General features: G+C 39.5%; 1 protein-coding gene across 1 annotated transcript in view; it reads left to right on the top strand.

The window, feature by feature from the left end:
* The first annotated feature begins 2505 nt into the window (after positions 1-2505).
* zcchc7 (zinc finger, CCHC domain containing 7) overlaps positions 2506-19949 on the top strand; it is a 44783-nt gene continuing 27339 nt past the window's right edge. Inside the window, exons 1-3 of the mRNA XM_058081755.1 lie at positions 2506-2616; positions 4844-5412; positions 6598-6769. Coding sequence (XP_057937738.1) covers positions 4951-5412; positions 6598-6769 — 634 coding nt within the window. The 5' untranslated portion in view covers positions 2506-2616; positions 4844-4950. The remainder of the gene's footprint in view (positions 2617-4843; positions 5413-6597; positions 6770-19949) is intronic.

The raw sequence follows: 19949 nt of genomic DNA, 5'->3' as shown, positions 1-19949 counted from the left end.
ATTGTTGTTGCAGCTGTACTACCCAGTATGCCTTGCGGGCATTTGAAAATGTCAGTTTTAAGTTACGTGCTATGTTTATGCTTTATACCACCTATAGACGGCCCCACATTTTTTAACCCAATGTGGCCAGCAAGTCAAAAGGTTTCCCCACCTGTAATAGATGCATTGAATGTGGCAGATTCTATCGGAAAAAACGGTGTCTTGCAGGAAATTATATAACAAGTCATTGATGTCAAAGTCCAAGTTGTGTTTTAAGTCTTGAGTGATATTGTAACGACAAGCCCAAAGTCATCAATATTGTGACTTGAGTTTAATAAGCGGTACTATGTTGTCGAACAACTGCCCCAAAAAACAGCTGTTTCTAACTGTTTCACATAAATAATTTGAGATCTATTCCAACTGCAAGCTGCGCCAAAGCTCCAAGAATAGAAGAGCTCCGAATAGAAAGCTCATTTTGTGTTATTTTGAGAGCGACATTTCATCATAACAAGCAAAGCTGACGATCCAGTTGGGTCCTTTATAGAGATCAGACCTACAGTATATGTCTTTTCCACAAATGGCCTCAGTGAGTGATAGTGGGACGCATAGAAGGGGGCACCATCAAATGAGAGCAATGACATGCTTCTTTTAACTCCCTTTCCCCAATAAAGATCATTCATCAGGCAGAACCATCCTCCTGGTATGTCTGATTGGAAATCGGGGGGATTTTAAATCCCTGTCCCATCCTGGACACCCCATCCATCTTTAACACTCCACTGGTCCACACAGTTATTGAGATGAATCGGTGAAGCAGATGCCTCTATTCAGCGAGTCCGCCTTTCCTTTTCTAAAATAATAACAGTAAATACCTGCAAATGCTTGGAAGTCCAAATCAGGCAGCCACATCACAATTTCACTGAGGCAGTCAGGCATCCCGGAACTGCATCCAATTTAGGGAGATAGGGGGAAGCACAAGGCACGCACCACCCCCTCCTCCCATACTTCCCAAAAACAAAACGGATGCAGGATTAAAAGTGTGTGTGTGTGTATGTGTGCAGAGACGGGCTGAAAGAGGTGATAGAGGGACCATATAGTTCAGTCTAACCTTTGGAGGGAAACAATCCAACTCAGTGATGGCCTTTCCAGTGTTGACACGCATGGAGACCCCTCAAGAATCAGATGGCATTCACTCCCTGAATCCTTATTATAATGCCATTCTCCACTCTACTATTATGAAAGTGATGCCTATAGTTGGATAGACAGGCTTTGCAATTATTCTGTTGATATGAAGGGGAGGAAAAGGCGCACGCTAATGCAGCACAGTCATGAAAGTCAGGCAGGCATAATTTTGCTGCATTCAACTTGTTAGAAATATGACTGATAGTTTGTCTGTTTGAAGTACATTTACATATAGATTTCCATTCCAATCAGCGTGCAATAATAGCACACGCAGGCTGGAGGGTTCAGAGAAGTTGCTCACACATGCGAGAGGATCACATTGTGACATTTCATATTTGGGCTGGAAGGAGGATGAAACTGGGCATGGATGTGACTGCAGCAAAAGCAGCACATTACAGCATCATTTTGAATGGTGACATTTCTATAATCACATGCTTTTCACACTAATGAAAGAACTCATATATTCCACTGCAAGTTGACATCACTTTGCATAACATTAGAGCTCTATCAGCCGTCCTATTTAGATGCAGTGTAGTTTGACATTTTTATTTGTCATAGAAAAAGGGCTGATAGAAACGCAATGCCTGATACTACCACTAGAAATGCTTTAGTTTGAATGCAGACATAACCTGTAAACATCAGCCACCATGACCAGCCATAGTCATAAATATGATAACAGAAAATAGGCTGGGATAGGCTCCAACATGAACATGTATGTATAAATAACAAAACATATTACTTTTTAAACATTTGAATGAACTACTCGCATGTTGAAACAAGCAAATCAGAAATATTTGTTTTGCTTTAGGATGCGGAAATTCATAAACAAGAAATATCAAATAAAATAAAAATAAAAAAAAACAAAAACAATTTATCTGAAATGCTGTTGTTCCCACAGAAAACACACCTCATTCACCTTAGGTTTGTGAGGATTTATAAATATGTGATAGTACAGATTTAATACAGAATTTGTAACATCTATGTACCACTGTTTAAAAGAACAATTTTAATACTTTGTCTTTATGCCTCTCTGATGTTTTTTCAACAAGCTTTGATATTTGGGACTTCTGTCGGTGGTCCGTGAACTGCACCATAGTTGCTGTGAGATGCAAAAGTGAAGCATATACAACTTCTACACCCACCCTTTATTTACTACCTATACGTGCGTTTACTACATAAAATACCGAGCTCTACAGAAGCACACACACAGATATATAATAGTATAGAAATGTAAGAAAATAAACTCTAAACATTATAACTAAGTGCCAATAATAACAGCGGTTCTGGCAACGCTCTCTGTAGTAATGAGTTTTTGCCGACTTGAGCGAAACGTTATGGTTGGCCAACCTTTTTTCTCCGCTGAACATACCCGGAAGTTCCTCGTCGAGTGTTTCCTCGGCAAATTGTAAGTCAGGGAATAGTTATAGGAGCACAGTGTAATCGGTCTGGGGCTTTAAGGTAAGAAACATTAAATAAACTACGTCGGCACCATGTAGAACAACTGTCGAGGTTGTTGCTGTCGCCTTCACGCTTGTTCCTGCTTTTTGTTTACATCCTGCAATGCTGCTTCAAACACGTGGGCACGCATAAGTGCCACATGTTAGATACATATATATATGTTTTTTTTCAATCAAAGCCTGTAACATTGACTGTATTAATATGTTCGTATGTGATCTTATGTGACATTTGAGGTTACTAAAGAGTATCTGCTAATCGAGAGCGAATTTGTGCCCAAATGTGCACAGTGCCGGCTAGTTAGCATTGGGCTAGCTCCCAGCTGCCATAGTGTATGCTGTATGTGTATATTTGGGAGTGAATACTTAATGGTTGAACATTTTAGATGATAGCTCTGTGCATAAACTGTTTACTAATCATCGCATTGTATAACAGCGTAATGTGACTTTACTCATCTGTACACACCAGTCATTATTTGCACTATGACCCATTGATCATTGCACTAAAATTAATATATCTGCTCCTGCATATGATCCTGTGCAATACTGTGTGTATATTTTGTATATATCTTGTATATATCTTGTTAAATTGTCTTTTTAACTCTACTTTATATACTTTTTTGTTTTTTAAACTTGACTACTGCACTGAGAAGAGAAGCACCCCAATTTCGTTGTACATCTTGTATAATGACAATAAAGGCCATTCCATTCCATTTAATTTCTACTGCAAATTTAGCACTGAATTAAAACTGGGATTTAGTCCAGTCTTGGTATAACAAGATATGCTTTATCCATAAACGTTCTACTGTCACATCCTAACTTTAAGATGACACACTTGAGAACACTCTTGCTTAATAAGTAAGTTCTGTTTTTAATAAAAATAATGCGATCTGGGATTGCAGCTTCAGTTAATGAACTAAGTTATCTTTTCCAGTTTCCAGTCTGTGATCTGCTCAACTTTTTTTTTTCACATAGCAGACGCTCTCCTCCTCCAGCGGCTGCTTAGAGTCTTCTTTTTCTGTCCTTTTAATCCCTGTGGATGGCTTGTGACTGCCTAGCGTGATGTTTCTGCAGCCTGTGGTTATTCTCTGAGGCCAATCATCTCCAGCCATCATGGTGCAGATACGCTGGACTAGACAGGGCAATGGGCCAGGCCCTGTACCATGTCTCTGTGAACTGCACAGCGCACACAGGGGAGATTGTGCAAATTAACTTCTAACATAATTATAAAGAGTGGACAAGTGATTTGTTTTTGACTTGACTTGCTGTTTCTTGCCATTTAAAGATCTGATGAAAAACTGATAAAAAAAAAAGAAGAGCAAGTAAGAGGAGCGGAACTGGTTGATGTTTTTTTTTCTCAGTTTTGTTAACAAGCCCTCATGGATTTCACAACCAAGGCCAAAAGTTTGTTCCATCCTGTAATTGGTTGGTTTCTAACCACTTGTTTCTAAGCTCTATAGATAATTGTTGGAATAGTTTTATACTGTGGTCATCAAAAATGGCAGGAAGATGTGGATGAAACCTTTGGGATCACACAGCCAGAACTAGCTGTTGATAGCCGTGGGAATGTTTTCAGACAGTCTGCCAAGTAGTTAGTAAGGTTTTGCATGGAAAGTAAATTCTATCCTTTACCATTGAAATGACTGAAGTAGAAATAATCTCTTGCACGGTTAAATTGTCAGGCAAGTGCAAAAATAACTGCTGTTGTTGTTTAGCAGCAATGAGGGCTCATTTGTTTGATCCTGTCACACAAGCATAAATACAAATACAATTTCCCAGTATCTTATCTTTTCTAGATTTACTTGTTTACATTTACTAGAATATGACGGCTTCTTTCATATTCTCTGTGCATAGCAATTCAGACTTCAGTTAACTTAATTTTGCTTTGTCTTTGGATTTTTGTGACTGTGATAATGTGAAGGAAACAGTCTCGCATTCAAAGATGAACTTCATTTTGCTCTGTTTTTGGATTTTTGTGTTTTTGAAGCATTTTAGTAGTATTGAAAAATGTATGACCTCATTGACATTTGGATGAATATCACCATCAACCCAAACAGCTTTGAATTATTGGGTTTTTGTGTTTATTAGCGTGTCTATTACATGTTTGTGGGCGTGGATGGATTCTCTATTAGTCCAATTTACATCTCACTAAGCTCCTCTGCTGACTATGAAGTTTTTATGATGAACATTACTGTGGTGACATAATACTCTGTGTTCATTCCTGTTTTCAGATTCGCCCCACAGGTCATCGCTTCCCCAGCTTTGAGTGTCGACTGCATCAGAAGCCCAGGCCAGCGTACATGTGTGCATCTGAGTGTCCGGCGGGTCCCTTGTGGTGATGTTTTCCAGCTATCAGGAACGGAAGGAGCTGGAGGATGATCTCTACCAGGGAGATGGTGAGGAATCAGAGGGATCCGAGGCCACCAGCGAGTTGGAGTTCCGTCTCTACAGTCAGCTCCACTACTCTTCCAATGTGAGTGAGTTGAAGGAGCAAGATGGAGAGCAACAGCCTAGCCAGGAGCCGCTTGTGCCTGAAGAGATCTCAGACTCTGCACCATCATCTGAAGCGGTTAAACAACGAAGAAAAAACAAGACTAAGACAGGTGTCAAACAGAAGAAGGGAAAACTAGTACCTCAAAGTCCAAGCCCGCTGTCACCATTTGAAGAGGTCATCGTCATCGACTCCAACCCCGAAGTTATAACCATCTCTGATGATGACACCTCGAGTGATAACAAAGGGGTTTGTGCCTTAAAGGGTAGCAGTAAACCACGAGTGCAGACATCCACGCCAGTCCAGCAGGTAGATGAAACTATTAACTACTATTTTATAAGAATATTACATTTACAAAATAACAGTTTTGCCTTATAGAAGTAACATTTGTGCTGCCCCACAGGAATTTTACGACATTACAATTGCACCAATTTCAGCAAATTCAACCATTAATTTATGTACGGCTTTGCAACTTTCCAATCTCCAATTTCTCTGTACATTTTGTCTTATTGTCATTTTCGCCCTTGAGCAGTGCTCAAACATGCATGCCAACTGTCAACAATCAAAAGTGGACCTACATCGCCAGATAGTCCGCCAGATAAAACTAGTTTTTAATGTTAGCTGATACGATAATAATATGGCTGTAGCATGGTTATTTTGAGGGGTTTACCGTCAAAATGGTATTTCCATTTCCCGCTAGAATGCAGAGAAAAGGGAAGGAAATATATACAGTAAACCTCGGATATATCGGATTCAATTGTTCCCACTGGTTTTGTCCGATATAAGCGAAATCCGTTATATGCGTATACCGGAAAATGTCCGTTTTACGCATATATCGGATTTATATCCGGTATATGCGTAAATCGGATTTTCTCCGTTATAAAAAGGCACTTCCTTGACTATGTTTCCAATGTACCTGGACTGGGCAATGAAAAGAGATGTAAGGTAATGAGAATTTAACTTTATTGGACTCTGAGCATAACAAATTGTTAATTAAGCTAGGCCCTGTTACGCCCGTCAGGCCTACGTTATTTCCAATAGTGAGGTTAAGATTTCATTCACTGCTGTGCTAGTATTATTGACGTCACTCACTTTTATATTTGTCCTAAATCTGGAGCCAGGAGAAAGACAATAGCCAGTGACATCAACAAGATTAGCATAACGATGCGGCCATCCGATATATGCGAGGGAAATTTAATGGAAATGCATTGAAACGGGACTGGAGATTTTGTCCGAAATAGGCAAATCCGTTATAAAAAATCTGATATATGCAATGAATTTTTATTGGAAATGCATTACAGAAAAATCGTTTCTTTTTTATCTGTCCGTTGTGAGCGAATTTCCGATATATCAGAGTCCGATATATCCGAGGTTTACTGTATTCAGGTTTCATATACGGATTTTAAATGATGGGTAAAATTCTCCCAAAAATGCACCTCCCCTTTAAGTGGATTTGATTGAACATCTGTATTAATATTTTCATTCTTTATGAAGGCATCCCATAAAAAGGTGACTCGGAGTATCCCGGTGACTGTTGACTCCGATTCATCCCATTCATCCGACTCCTCGGACTCTCTGGAAAACTGGATGATCCTCGGTGGAGATAAGGAGGACGGAGATAATTTCATTTCACTCAACTTGAGAGGCCTTTATGACATCAGTTCAGGTGTGTTGATTTTTTGTTATTTTTGGGACTAGCTCACTCACAGAACACACAACTTTCTACATCACCATTGACAAGGGAATGTCACAATGATGGTTGTTTGTGTATAGATGCAGCATTTTTGCCTGAAAAATGTCGCTTTACATTCACAGCTGCTCTCTGATACATCTTTAAGTATGTTTGTGTGTATTATGTATTGATATGTACGGTGCCGTGTTGTGTGTTTATAAAATATTCTACCTCTAATCAGCATGCATGTGCTGCAGACACACACACTAATGCCAAAAACAAACATCCTGGAGAGACGAGCATCAAAGGAGAAAAGGGGGGGGGGAGATGGGAGTAATCAAAAATTGAATAAAAATGTTTGCAGAATTCTCTTTAGATCTCCATATTATCTTAACCTGCAGCCTCAGCAACCCTTCACTTGCCCCCCCTCCTCCTATCCCGCTCGTTCTACCTACGTCCATCTCATTCTTATCCCATTTCCTCACTATTGTCCTCCTTCTCTGACCCCCCCCCCCCCCCCCCCCCCCACTCCTCATTCCTCCCTCCCTCTGTCTCTTTCGAAGCCTCTTCCTCATTTAAATTTCGCCGGGTTGATGTTTCTGCAAGAGTGCTCCCTGGCTTCCACACACAGACGTTCTAAAGGAGGCGGCCTGTAGCTGAGACTTTTGAGGCCTTATTTTTTGGGGGGTGGGGGGGTTGGATTTTGGGGCTTCCGCCTCCCCTGCTTTTCTCTCTGTGTCGTCTGGCTTCTCTCTGTGATCTTTGGAGCTTGACCTCATGTCTGCACATGGGGGGGTGTGAAAAGGGTGTTAAAGTGAGTGAGTTTTGCACGGGGGGGGGGGAGTGGGTTACACCCCATAATTAAATGAAGGTAAAGAAATTTCATGGATGGGCCTCTTGAATTGATGCATTTGACACAGAATAATATATTAAGGCTCCAGGAAGCTAATGCCCCCCCCCCCGGATGATTTTTTTTTCAGGCAACAAACTATTTGCATTTGGGAGGGTTGGCATTTCTACCACTTCTATATGATTTATTACACTTTTCGGTAGAAAATCAAATCCCGATCTGATGCTACAATGAGTAGGCCAACTGCTGTTTTGGGCTGGGGCCATGAAGTTGCTTGGCACTGGAGATGCCTTCAAAAATTCAGTTTTTTGGCATTCGGTCGTGCCACTCCCTCCACCAGCGCTTTTCGGCAGCTACTGAGGATGTGCTCAAGTCAACGTCTCCCAGCGCATAGCACATATACTGTGGAGTTGTCCTTGCCCCAGAGGTGGAGGTCAACATACACTGCTTGGATGATGAACACCCCCTCCCATCTCATCCAAGCTCTCTGGTGCTGCATGCCCACCATCCTGCTGGTCCACTGTTCCTCCTGCTCACACTTCCTTCAGGACTAGCCGGTGTGTGTCTTTGGCATCTCGTTGCCACCATGACCACTAAAGCCTTGTGCCTCAGTCAGGACTCCCTCCAGACCTTCCAGGGCTTTCATTTTTTCCTTGTTCAAACCTCTATTTTGAGTCCTTGGAGTCCAGATACTGTGATTGTTGTGAAGGCTGCTGAAAGACAGCTGGAGATAGTTGGCCTTCCCATATAAAGCCATGCTGCAGAGGCTTCATGGTAGCTGAAGCCACTTGCGGTGGTAGCTGCTGATCTTTCTCTCAAACCTGATACACCAACATCGAGCTGTGTTGAGTTGAAAAGCTGGACTTGCGTGTTCAGCGAACTAGGCTAAACTCATAACCTGGTCGATTCCAGCTATGAAAGTGCTACTGTTTCACTGCTTAATTCACAGATCGCATCACCTACCAGGTTCCCAAAGGGACGCGGAGAAAATATAATGGGGAAAAAAAAGATGATATTATTCATCTACAGTAAACCTCGGATATATCGGAAATTCGCTCACAACGGACAGATAAAAAAGAACCGATTTTTCTGTAATGCATTTCCAATAAAAATTCATTGCATATATCAGATTTTTTATAACGGATTTCACCCATTTCGGACAAAATCTCCAGTCCCGTTCCAATGCATTTCCATGAAATTTCCCTCGCATATATCGGATGGCCGCATGGTTATGCTAATCGTGTTGATGTCACTGGCTATTGTCTTTCTCCTGGCTCCAGATTTAGGACAAATATAAAAGTGAGTGACGTCAATAATACTAGCACAGCAGTGAATGAGATCTTAACCTCACTATTGGAAATAACGTAGGCCTGACGGGCGTAACAGGGCCTAGCTTAATTAACAATTTGTTATGCTCAGAGTCCAATAAAGTTAAATTCTCATTACCTTACGTCTCTTTTCATTGCCCAGTCCAGGTACATTGGAAACATAGTCAAGGAAGTGCCTTTTTATAACGGAGAAAATCCGATTTACGCATATACCGGATATAAATCCGATATATGCGTAAAACGGACATTTTCCAGTATACGCATATAACGGATTTCGCTTATATCGGACAAAACCAGTGGGAACAATTGAATCCGATATATCCGAGGTTTACTGTATAAGCGAGAGATTCTCAGATGAGGGAATATGCTCACATGAGCACCAGGAATAAAATGCACTAAATGAGAGGAAGCAGCTCCACTTTGTGTTCAATGATGATAAAAGTGATTTGTGCATGCTTTGCAGAGTCTGCTGCAAGCCTAGAGTTGTCTGTAGTTACTTATTTGAGAAAGAGTATCTATCCTTTTCTAATTACTTACTAAGTATAAACGAAGGCACGGAAACAATGAGGTCTCTTCATGTTCTTTGTGTGTACACATGCAGACCGTCACAAGTGATTTGATGCTATTCCTCTTTGATTCAAGGTTGTCAACCTAACCCGACAAGCTCCTGTAAATAGTTGAAGTGTGAAATAAAAACTCCAAATCCACTGGAGTTGAGAAAGCATCCTCGGCCGATCTTCTCTGCTTTTTCAAGTGCAGGCCTAAGGCTTAAGTCCAAAAGAATTTGGCAATTTCTGTCCAATATTAGTTCCCGCTGGTGGCTCCACATCCACCGCTGCGTTTCCTCAAACGATTGTGTGGGCCGAGGGTCAAAAATGTGATCACGTAAATTGTAAGTCAAAATAGTAGTGCCATTAAAGACAGTTTCTTTTAATGCGTTAAATACATTTCCTAGAGAATATACTTTTTCATGAAAAAAAAGCAAAAATAATGACAGAGCAATTGAATTTATTATTGATGCAGACAACTTGGCGAGATCTAATTTAATTTAATCAAATTGCTGGCAATCCCAACGTTCTTTGGTCCCATGGTGGGTTATTTATCAGCCGTAGTCCTCTCTAATAACGTTATTCTGACCTGAATGCATCAACATCAGTACAATTCCAACACTACAAACTGTATGGACTGTATCTCATTGTCACTAGATGACGGTGAGATGCATTCACTGACCGACATTCTGAAAATCACCTCTTTATTACGTGTGTGTGTGTGATCTAAATAAACAGAAAGACAAAGAAAAACAGTAAGTGAATATTCCTATCATTCACTAATGTAACTCTTATTTTTACTAATTTTAGTATGAATGGAGATACACAAAAATACATCCACACTCAAAACATGTAGTGTTTTTGAACGCAGCCCTTTATGGCTTGCAGTAACATGGTTGAAGTGTGATTTTAAATATTTTGCAGCTATTAAAGTGACCGGTGTTTGACAAATATTCAGACTTGTGCTATCTTGTGCTAGCTTGATATGGATATAATAATTCATCTTTTTGTTCATGAAATGCAGTATATATTTCACACAGATGCAAACGAGGATTAATCATGATTAATTAATTTTAAAATGCATTAATTTGGTAAACAAAATATATTCATTTCACATTCCTAAAATGAATTATTCTGAGTTCAAACGGTGAGAGAGTATGGTATTTGCAAAAAAAAAAAACCTTGAGTAGGAGAGGCCCCAACTGAATTCTATTCTTCACTGCCCCACACTTTGGAAACCCCTGTTCTCATACAGTACATTCATAAAGCAACACCCAAAGGGCCTGTAAGACTTTTGAAGTGCAGTACATTTTTTAAAATGGTACTGTCTGACCATTTATAACCTCTTAGGTTCCTCTTTGAGCTTGGATGTAATTGGCAGAAGTAAATTAAATATGGCACAACTATATATATATATATATATATATATATATATGCTATCACATGGTATCAGTTATGTTTTGCTTGTGTGTGTGTGTATCAGGTGTACATACTGGTGCCTAGTAGTATTTGTATGCCTTGGCCGTCTCTCTCTGCATGACCATCAAATCATATTTACTATACTTTGTCTCTTTCTCTGAACTCATCTGCTCTGCTACACGGCCACCACTTTAGATACTTTTAATACTGTAATCTTTTACTGTATGGTCCTTTTTAATATAAAGGTTCACACACTCAGCACCAGCCTGTATGGCACAGGTGTCAAACAGAAGTCCTGGGGGCCAGATGTGGCTCGCCCCATTATTTTATGTGGCCTGCGACTTCACATTTTTATTATTTTTTCTGTCATTTGGACAGAAAAATGGTACTACATACAGTTCTTCTGAACTTTTAATATTATTTGATAATGCAAGATACAAGACAGTCCAACCGTTTTTTTTCTTATACAAAATTTTACGAAAGTTATGCATCAGTTTTGTTTGTAAAAAGTAGAATAAGCAAATGTATAGCCAATTGTGTCATAATATCACAAGGTTATATCCATATATATTGACAGTTACAAGTGGCCCTCTGAGGGCGGCCATAACTGCCATGTGGTGAGTTTGACACCCCTGCTATACGCTCTGTTGGAACACTGAAGGAGTGAAGAGTGAGGTCCATCTGCAGCCAGAGGCAACCAAAGGGGGATAAAAAAAAAAAAAAACAGGACCTCCCCGAAATTCACACTATGTGCATGGACATTAACGACTCAAGGGTGCAGGAGGGGAGTGTGCTCAAGCTAAACTTTGAATCTGAAGTGGTTAAAGTCTTTCGCTCAGTGGTCACACTCTGTTCTCCCACTGCAGTCGTGGTAAGTCCTCACCAAACTTTTGAACCACGCTTATAGTAAATAGTCTCTTCTGGCCGTGTGAGTGTGTGTTACTGTTGTGTTGCACAGAATAGAGCGTGTTTTTTTTTGTTTGTATCCTACTTATCCAACTTCCTTACATTGGCATCTTTATCTGTGATGGATGAGCAAAGCCTTCAGGGTTGCATTTGGACTTGAAATCTCGAGTTGGCCTTTTCCATGTTCGGAACTTTGCGGGTTCGATAACTCACGTGCCAGGCTGCAGTGCAAATACGGACAACGTGGTTACGCTGTTTGTGGCTGCCATACTGAATGTGTGTGATTATATTTTGGACATTGCTATTGTAAAATGAGATTACAGTAACATGCCTGGTACCGCGTTGGCAGTGTGTGAGTGTGTGTGAATCTGTGTGTGGGTGGGCGGGCGTGCACTGCCTAAGGGAGGCATGGATAGGCTCAGTGCTTATCTTGGCTACCCAGTGCCACACGAGGTGTAACGCCACACCCACACTACCCTCAGTGTGTTTGAACAGGCACACACAAACACACACACACACACCATCAAACCAATGTGCCATAGTTTCATTTTTATTATCCAGTTTTTACAGAGAAAATTAGAATAATGTACTTTTATATGCATAGTCAATGGAAATTTGTTTGCAATGTAAAAATATGTGTATTTTTTTAAAATAACTATGGGTAGTTAACATTTAGCTTTTGCATATTTTCCAAATTGAATTCATGCACAAGATGCTGTGAAGGAATAATATGAACATTATTATTACCTTATGTTTCCTTGTGCATTTATATATATATTTTTTTACATGTATACAGGTAAATGGCTGCTTTACTTTGATGAAAATAAATGCATTTATTACGTGCATTAGTTTTAGGTCTACGTTCATTATAAAGTTTTAAATAGAAACAGGCAAAAAATAAAACATTACTTAGCAGGCATTTACTGCCAAAATGGTTTGGTTGCAGTCAGCATGGTTCCCGTCTGCACATCACCTCTGTCACGTTGCATATATTGTTTTTATATTGTAATAGGTCATTGAGGAATATATTATTTTGATCGAGAAAGGGGTCAATTAAATCATTGGTTGTATTTTTCATGGACAATAGTGAATAATATGGTGTATTGTATTGCCGCCCATTGTTTATAATGGCTATGTAAAGGCTTTTAGTATTTTTGTACATTTATGGTAATCGACATCTGGATGAGGAAAACCATCCTGTTTGAAAGCAGTTTTAATATGTGAAAATAATTTATGAAAATGTCACAGTTTGTTTTTTGGGTACCTAAAAATATCTGCAGCTGTGGTTGCAGGTGCTCATTTGTTTTAGTGTGGCTTTTTTTTCTTCACTGTCAAGGGCAAAAAAAAAAAGAAATATTTAGCTTCATATGGTTTATGACAGATTTGTTATTATAGTTGTTTGGAAATTGTTGCATCAAGTCCAAGATATATTTGTGTGATTTTTGCGTATAAGAAAATTGTGTACTTTGTGGCTTCGATGTGGTGTCCCCCTTAACACGCCTGATGTGAGCCCAATGAGCGTGTCCTGGTCAACTGGACCTAACTTTTACTCTCGCTAGTTCTTTATTCGGAAATATTGTGACCCACCGTTATTCTTTAGTGTCAAAGGCGCTGTGCGGTATTTCATTTTTTAACAAAAAAACCTTTTGGTTTCCGCTACTGTAGCCTGGGGGATGTGCCAACAATGTGGGGACCTAGTAGGTCCCCACTGTACTGTATGTTGTAACTTTTTATTTAAACACAATATTCCGCTAAGCTCTCTCTTGCGCAAATCCTCAGCAGACATTATGCCCCAAAGCTAATGCATAATACACACAGATGAATGCCCATGCAGTAACATAAAAAAGTTAATCCCACATTTTAAGCACCCTGCAACTAAGCAAAGCATACCCTACGAGATCACATGGACTATATTCGATTAATTGCGGCTCCCAATTATTGCTATGTATGGAGTATACTTTACAATACATTTCAGTAGAAATTGCAATTATGAATATAGGGTGTAGAATTGTACCAAATTGATTTATCTTGCTTTCATCCCGTAGGCATAATTTTCACTGACCATCTTTGGCTTCCTTTCATCAAAAATGAACAAGGGAGGGGAAAATGTCAATAATAATTAGCAAAAATAATCATTGTAATTAAGATACTTATTAAATTATTGTGGAGGTGACAGTGGGACATAAAAGGCGTAGAAGCGACAGGGGTGGGGGGGGGAGTACCCAAGAGACTGTATTAATTTCTCTTCTTTCATTTTGGCTGGAGAACTTTCCCTTTTTATTGTCTGTCTTTGATGACGGGGCCGGCAGGGGTTGTCAAGAGGGCTTTATTAACTAGTAGCCCAGGGTGGTGTTATATTTGGAGAGGGCGGCAACATCGTAAAAGCCAAGGGGGCTACAGAGGGTTATGTATTAATATTAATATATGTTTCCAATGAGAAACAGGAAGTTAAGGGGCGGGTCGGGCGGTCAGCAAAGGCGGTCATGGATTCAGAAAATCGCCTTGGCTATTATTTTTTTTTTGCCACAGTTGTTCAGTGACCACCACCACCACCAGCGTAAAAACGGGCGGTGTGTTCCAGTCACACACACATCTGCGATTAGTCCTCTCAGTATGAAAAGAGTTGTTAATCACGTCAGTGTGTGTTAGACTCTTGGCAGTCGTGGTGTAGCCCACCTACACAAGCGTGCCTGTGTAGACGCTTCGCCTCCGGAGACTCCTGGTTATGTGCATGTTGGGTATTCCTGGGATTTTTTATTTTTTTTTGGTGTCTCTTAATTAAAGCCCTCCTTCGTCAGAGACCAGCTGGGCCCAGTCTGATGGACTACATGATTTAATTGCAGTACATACAGACAGTTTTTGGCTTTCAACTTGTTTCTTAGTTGTTTACTTTGGTGTTGATGCTTGAGATTGATGCCACAAGATGTACATTACCATAAACAGTGATTTACTATATACTGCAAGAGCAGTGAAAACTGTCACATACGCATCAGTTTATTGCTGGTGTCAAACCTGCCACATGCCCGTCGTCTAATTTCCTCTTTGGAATATAGGTATTTAGTCTAACATGACAATAAATAAATAAATGCAAACGCAAATAAAAAAAAAAAAAACTTTACATCCTTGTCACAATGTCAAAGTGATTTTCAAGGTAAACAAAGTGCTAGGTTAATTAGTTTCTTTCGGCTTTTTCCTGACAGCGGATCTTTTTGATCCACATACGGATTTCAGCTTGAGCCCTTTTAAAATTCCGGATACCCTTCCTGACGAATACCGATGACGCTCACACGTGGAGATTCGAACCTGAGGCGTCCGCTCCAAAGTCCAGAATGCGAACACACGTGGGCAATGAAAAGAAAAACATAGTGAACATACATTGCAGAGATTCCAACCATCCTAAAGTTGCTAAGACGCTCTCGGAAAATCAGTAGAACTGCTTGCCGAAACTTCCACACTCAGCTAACTTTTAAGTCTTTGTATGTAATGATGTATAATAGCTTTTAAAATGTGTCAGTTGGAGCATATCCATCTTCTTTTAGTGTCTTATGTTTTCTAATGGTACAATTTTGTAGCAACATGGAGGTCCGACGTAACAGCAAAGATGGTATCATGCTGTGCACGAAATGCTATACAGTCATCCCTTGCTACTTCGGGATTCAAACATTCCCTCACTCTATCACGTTTTTTATTTTTTGAAAATTAATGAATAAATGACCACTCTTGTGGTTGACTAGGGATTATTATTAGTAAAAAAATATTGAAAGACAAGTTATGTAGTATTCTGGACATTATGGACGTTATATTACATTACCTTCACACTACATGGAGTCATCCATGGCATGTCCAACATGGCATTGTGAAAAAAGTTCTCCCATTCTGTGTGGAAGTTCTTCTTACATTGTCCTCCTTCCTCAACTAATTGGAGGCTTACTAGTTAGCTCAGTAGCATGCTATGTTTAAAGCAGCGGCCATATATATAATATAGTAGTGTAAAAGTGACTATAGGGGTGCTATTTTATGTCAACAGGGCTCTAATACAGCTAATTGGAGGCTTACTAGTTAGCTCAGTAGCATGCTATGTTTAAAACAGCGGCCATATATATATATATATATATATATATATATATATATATATATATATATATATATATATATATATATATATATATATGTATATATATATATAGTATAGTAGTGTAAAAGTGACTATAGGGGTGCTATTTTATGTCAACAGGGCTCTAATGCAACTAATTGGAGGCTTACTAGTTAGCTCAGTAGCATGCTATGTTTAAAGCAGCGGCCATATATATATAGTATAGTCGTGTAAAAGTGACTATAGGGGTGCTATTTTATGTCAACAGGGCTCTAATACAGCTAATTGGAGGCTTACTAGTTAGCTCAGTAGCATGCTATGTTTAAAGCAGCGGCCATATATATATATAGTATAGTAGTGTAAAAGTGACTATAGGGGTGCTATTTTATGGCAACAGGGCTCTAATACAACTAATTGGAGGCTTACTAGTTAGCTCAGTAGCATGCTATGTTTAAAGCAGTGGCCATATATATAATATAGTAGTGTAAAAGTCACTATAGGGGTGCTATTTTATGTCAACAGGGCTCTAATACAACTAATTGGAGGCTTACTAGTTAGCTCAGTAGCATGCTATGTTTAAAGCAGCGGCCATATATATATAGTATAGTAGTGTAAAATTGACTATAGGGGTGCTATTTTATGGCAACAGGGCTCTAATACAACTAATTGGAGGCTTACTAGTTAGCTCAGTAGCATGCTATGTTTAAAGCAGTGGCCATATATATAATATAGTAGTGTAAAAGTCACTATAGGGGTGCTATTTTATGTCAACAGGGCTCTAATACAACTAATTGGAGGCTTACTAGTTAGCTCAGTAGCATGCTATGTTTAAAGCAGCGGCCATATATATATAGTATAGTAGTGTAAAATTGACTATAGGGGTGTTATTTTATGTCAACAGGGCTCTAATACATGGTAAAAATTGTATTTAGAAAAGTCATAAACAGGTTTTCTATGCTCTTCTACAGATTCACTGATCACGGTCAGGTCAGGAACCAATTACGGTAACCGCGATAAACGAGGGACAGCTGTATTTTGCCTGAAAAGCCTTTCAAAGCTATTTTCACATTAACCATGGAATTCGGTTATGTACTGATTACATTCCTATAGTGCAAAATCCACACCAGCGTTGTTTTGACTTGGTCAAGTGCTTTAAAAGCATTACGTGTGCCTGTCTGCCAATTTCAAGTCTTTTCCTGAGTGCAACCCCGGCAGTGCATATACACACCTATGCCACCCCTTTTATCCAAGGGATTATGGTTAAATGAAATGCTGTGATTCTGGCGGGTAGAGGCCGATAAAGCCAAAGTCAGCGTCGGGGAAAAGAAAATTAATTATACAGGATAAAATCAGAGCCAAGGAGATAGTTACGACTTGCTCGTCGGGGAGTTTAGTCATTGATATTTCTGCACGGGCTGTCAGGAAAAACACACACAGTTTAGCGCCGCCTTAATATGAGACTGTGATACGCAATTGCAGGTATAGTGCATGGTTTTGCACACTTCTAAAGGTTTTGATGTGGTATTTTCAAATGGAAGCACGGTTTGACAGTGCTTGAAGTTACACTTCTAGGACCTGCTGCAATATTGTCAATGTCCAACAGCATTTCAGTGGAAAATACAAATTCCCTGTTGTTTTTGTCGGCCATTTAAATTGATTGTGTTAAATTATTAAGTAACTGCAAGATCAGAGATGATTTGTTCAGCTTCTAATTTAACCAAGTAAGATAAAAACGTGTTATTTGAGATAGACACGCCATGTGTGTCATTATAGTGTCTCATTACTCTTTGTCTTCAGTTTTCCAATAGTGGCAGCCTGCCTCTGCTGGTGGCAACATCCAAGAAAAATGTTTTTAAATGCAGATTTTTTTTACTTTTCTGTCAAAGCGACACATTTTCAAATGTGAACAAATAACAGTATTTTGACCTCACAAGATTTCCTGGATGGCCAACATTTGTGCCCGTTTGTGTGCAGGTGACTGGATCTTTGTCCTCTTAGAGCAGACTGATCAATAGTAATTGGGTCGGAGTGCTTCAGATTTGTTTCTCTCCTTTTGTATTGTCGTCTTGACACTGGAGCAGGACAGAAAAAGCAGAGGGGGAGAAAAAGAAAGACAAGAAGCCAAGGTGACAGGGGTGGTGAACATGATGAAAATGGAGAAATGTTTGCAAGATGATGTTGATGGGCTTGGCTGTGTTTGGGTTGTACTTCAATTAACGAGCGACTACAATATTGGGGGAATGGTAACATCTATATCTTGAATTTCTCAGTAAAATGTACAGTGTTTTTCTGTTTTGCTTACCCATTGAATACCCTACCTATTTTAAAGCATTTTAGACAGAAGGTAAAGCATCTGTTTACAGACCACATTTCATTTGCCTTCTTTAATGACTTCTCTAAAAGCATGCTGGGTCGAGTGAGCCGACGAGCACCGGCGGTATTAGCATGCAGGCATTAGGCATAAACTCTAAGGTACAGTATATTCAAACGAAGGCCCTGTTGTTCTTATAAACACGCCAATTCAATTTAGCTTGCCCCCACGGGGGATGGGATTTCAGCTGCTACCAAGAGGAGAGGAGGAGTAGGATGCAAGGTAGGGGTAAGACGAAGAGGGAAGAAGGGATCACAGAAGCAAGAAGAGAAGGGAAAGAGTAGTGGAGATGTTGAAGGTTGGCATAGGGAGAGTGTCTACATGCTGGAATTAGCATTATTACAGTATTATTATTATGTTTTGATACACTTGGGTTTGTTTGTATGCAAGGTCCTGTCTTTAGTCTGGATCAGATTTAACGTGGAAAATAAAGCATCTAACACAGGGGTCGCAAACACGCGGCCCGCGGGCCAAACGTGACCCGCAGGACACTAGTTTGAGGCCCCCGCCTTGATATGAAAGTTTAATGTTTGATATGGATGCTGTATGGTATCATGTACCCAGAAAAAATTATAACGTTTGATTAATGTTCATGTTAAAGGTTAAATAACTGTTAATAGTTATCCTCCCTATCCATGTGGAAGTGGTAAGTTTTTGGCTATTTAAGTTTAAAGGAAATAACTTGAAGGCTACCGTTTAGGTTGCTAGCTCTCTAGTTTGCGAGTTAGCATGTGTCTCAAGACGCTGCAGTTGCGCAATATGTTGTAAATTATTATTATTATAATATGTATTTATTACTGATTGATTGATTTTCTTTTCTTGATTTGTTTATTTATTTTTCATCTTATTTTGTGCAGAAAAATAAAAATTAAGATATTTGAGAACAGTGGAATGTTTTATCAGAGATTTTATTGTAAAAAATCGGAACCAAAGCACTGAAAAAGTTTATATATTTTTCTGTTTTTAATAAATGCGTTTTTTTTTTGGAAAACCTGATGCCTTGCCCAGACCCTAGCTCCAGTGGCCCCCAGGTAAATTGAGTTTGAGACCCCTGGTTTAAAGTATTGTGACTATTGGGTGCTATTTTATGTCTAGAAGAGTCGTATTTTGAAGGTCGTAAACAGGTTTTCTCTGGTGTAACTACTATGTAACTTCACTAAAAACTCAAACTAAAATGAATGACAATCCTTTAAGTTCATTACACCTCATATTACACAAGTTGTTCTGACACGTTCAACTCTTTTTTTTTTTTTCTAGGGTTGCTTCGATCAGGGTTTAGGGTATAGATTAGTGTACATTTTTTAATTATTTATGATAACTGCTATTGGCCCGTGGTGCGGGAAATTTTAGGACAATTCCAAGGATAATTTTCCATGTGAGAGCAATCGGCAAACCCCGTTGTCTTCCACCGCTGAGATAGGCTGGCCATCTAGTCTGATGAATTCAATTATTTTTTGTGTTATTTGCTTTAGATTGCTGATTGTCACGCACATATGAGTGTTGTACAGCATTGGAAACGTGAGCCGACGTCCAATATTGATCGGTAGCCGATTGATCGGAGTATTTCTACTTTTCACAATCGTGTGCCACTTAAGAAAGTTATATTATTACTGAAAAATTCCCACCGTTTAACCCCGTTGTTGGCTAAAATGAGTGCCA

Source organism: Doryrhamphus excisus, chromosome 1 (assembly GCF_030265055.1).
Source record: "Doryrhamphus excisus isolate RoL2022-K1 chromosome 1, RoL_Dexc_1.0, whole genome shotgun sequence".
In the NCBI taxonomy this organism is placed as follows: domain Eukaryota; kingdom Metazoa; phylum Chordata; class Actinopteri; order Syngnathiformes; family Syngnathidae; genus Doryrhamphus; species Doryrhamphus excisus.
The sequence above is the reverse complement of the archived record's forward strand: the minus strand, read 5'-3'. Positions and strand labels throughout refer to the sequence as shown.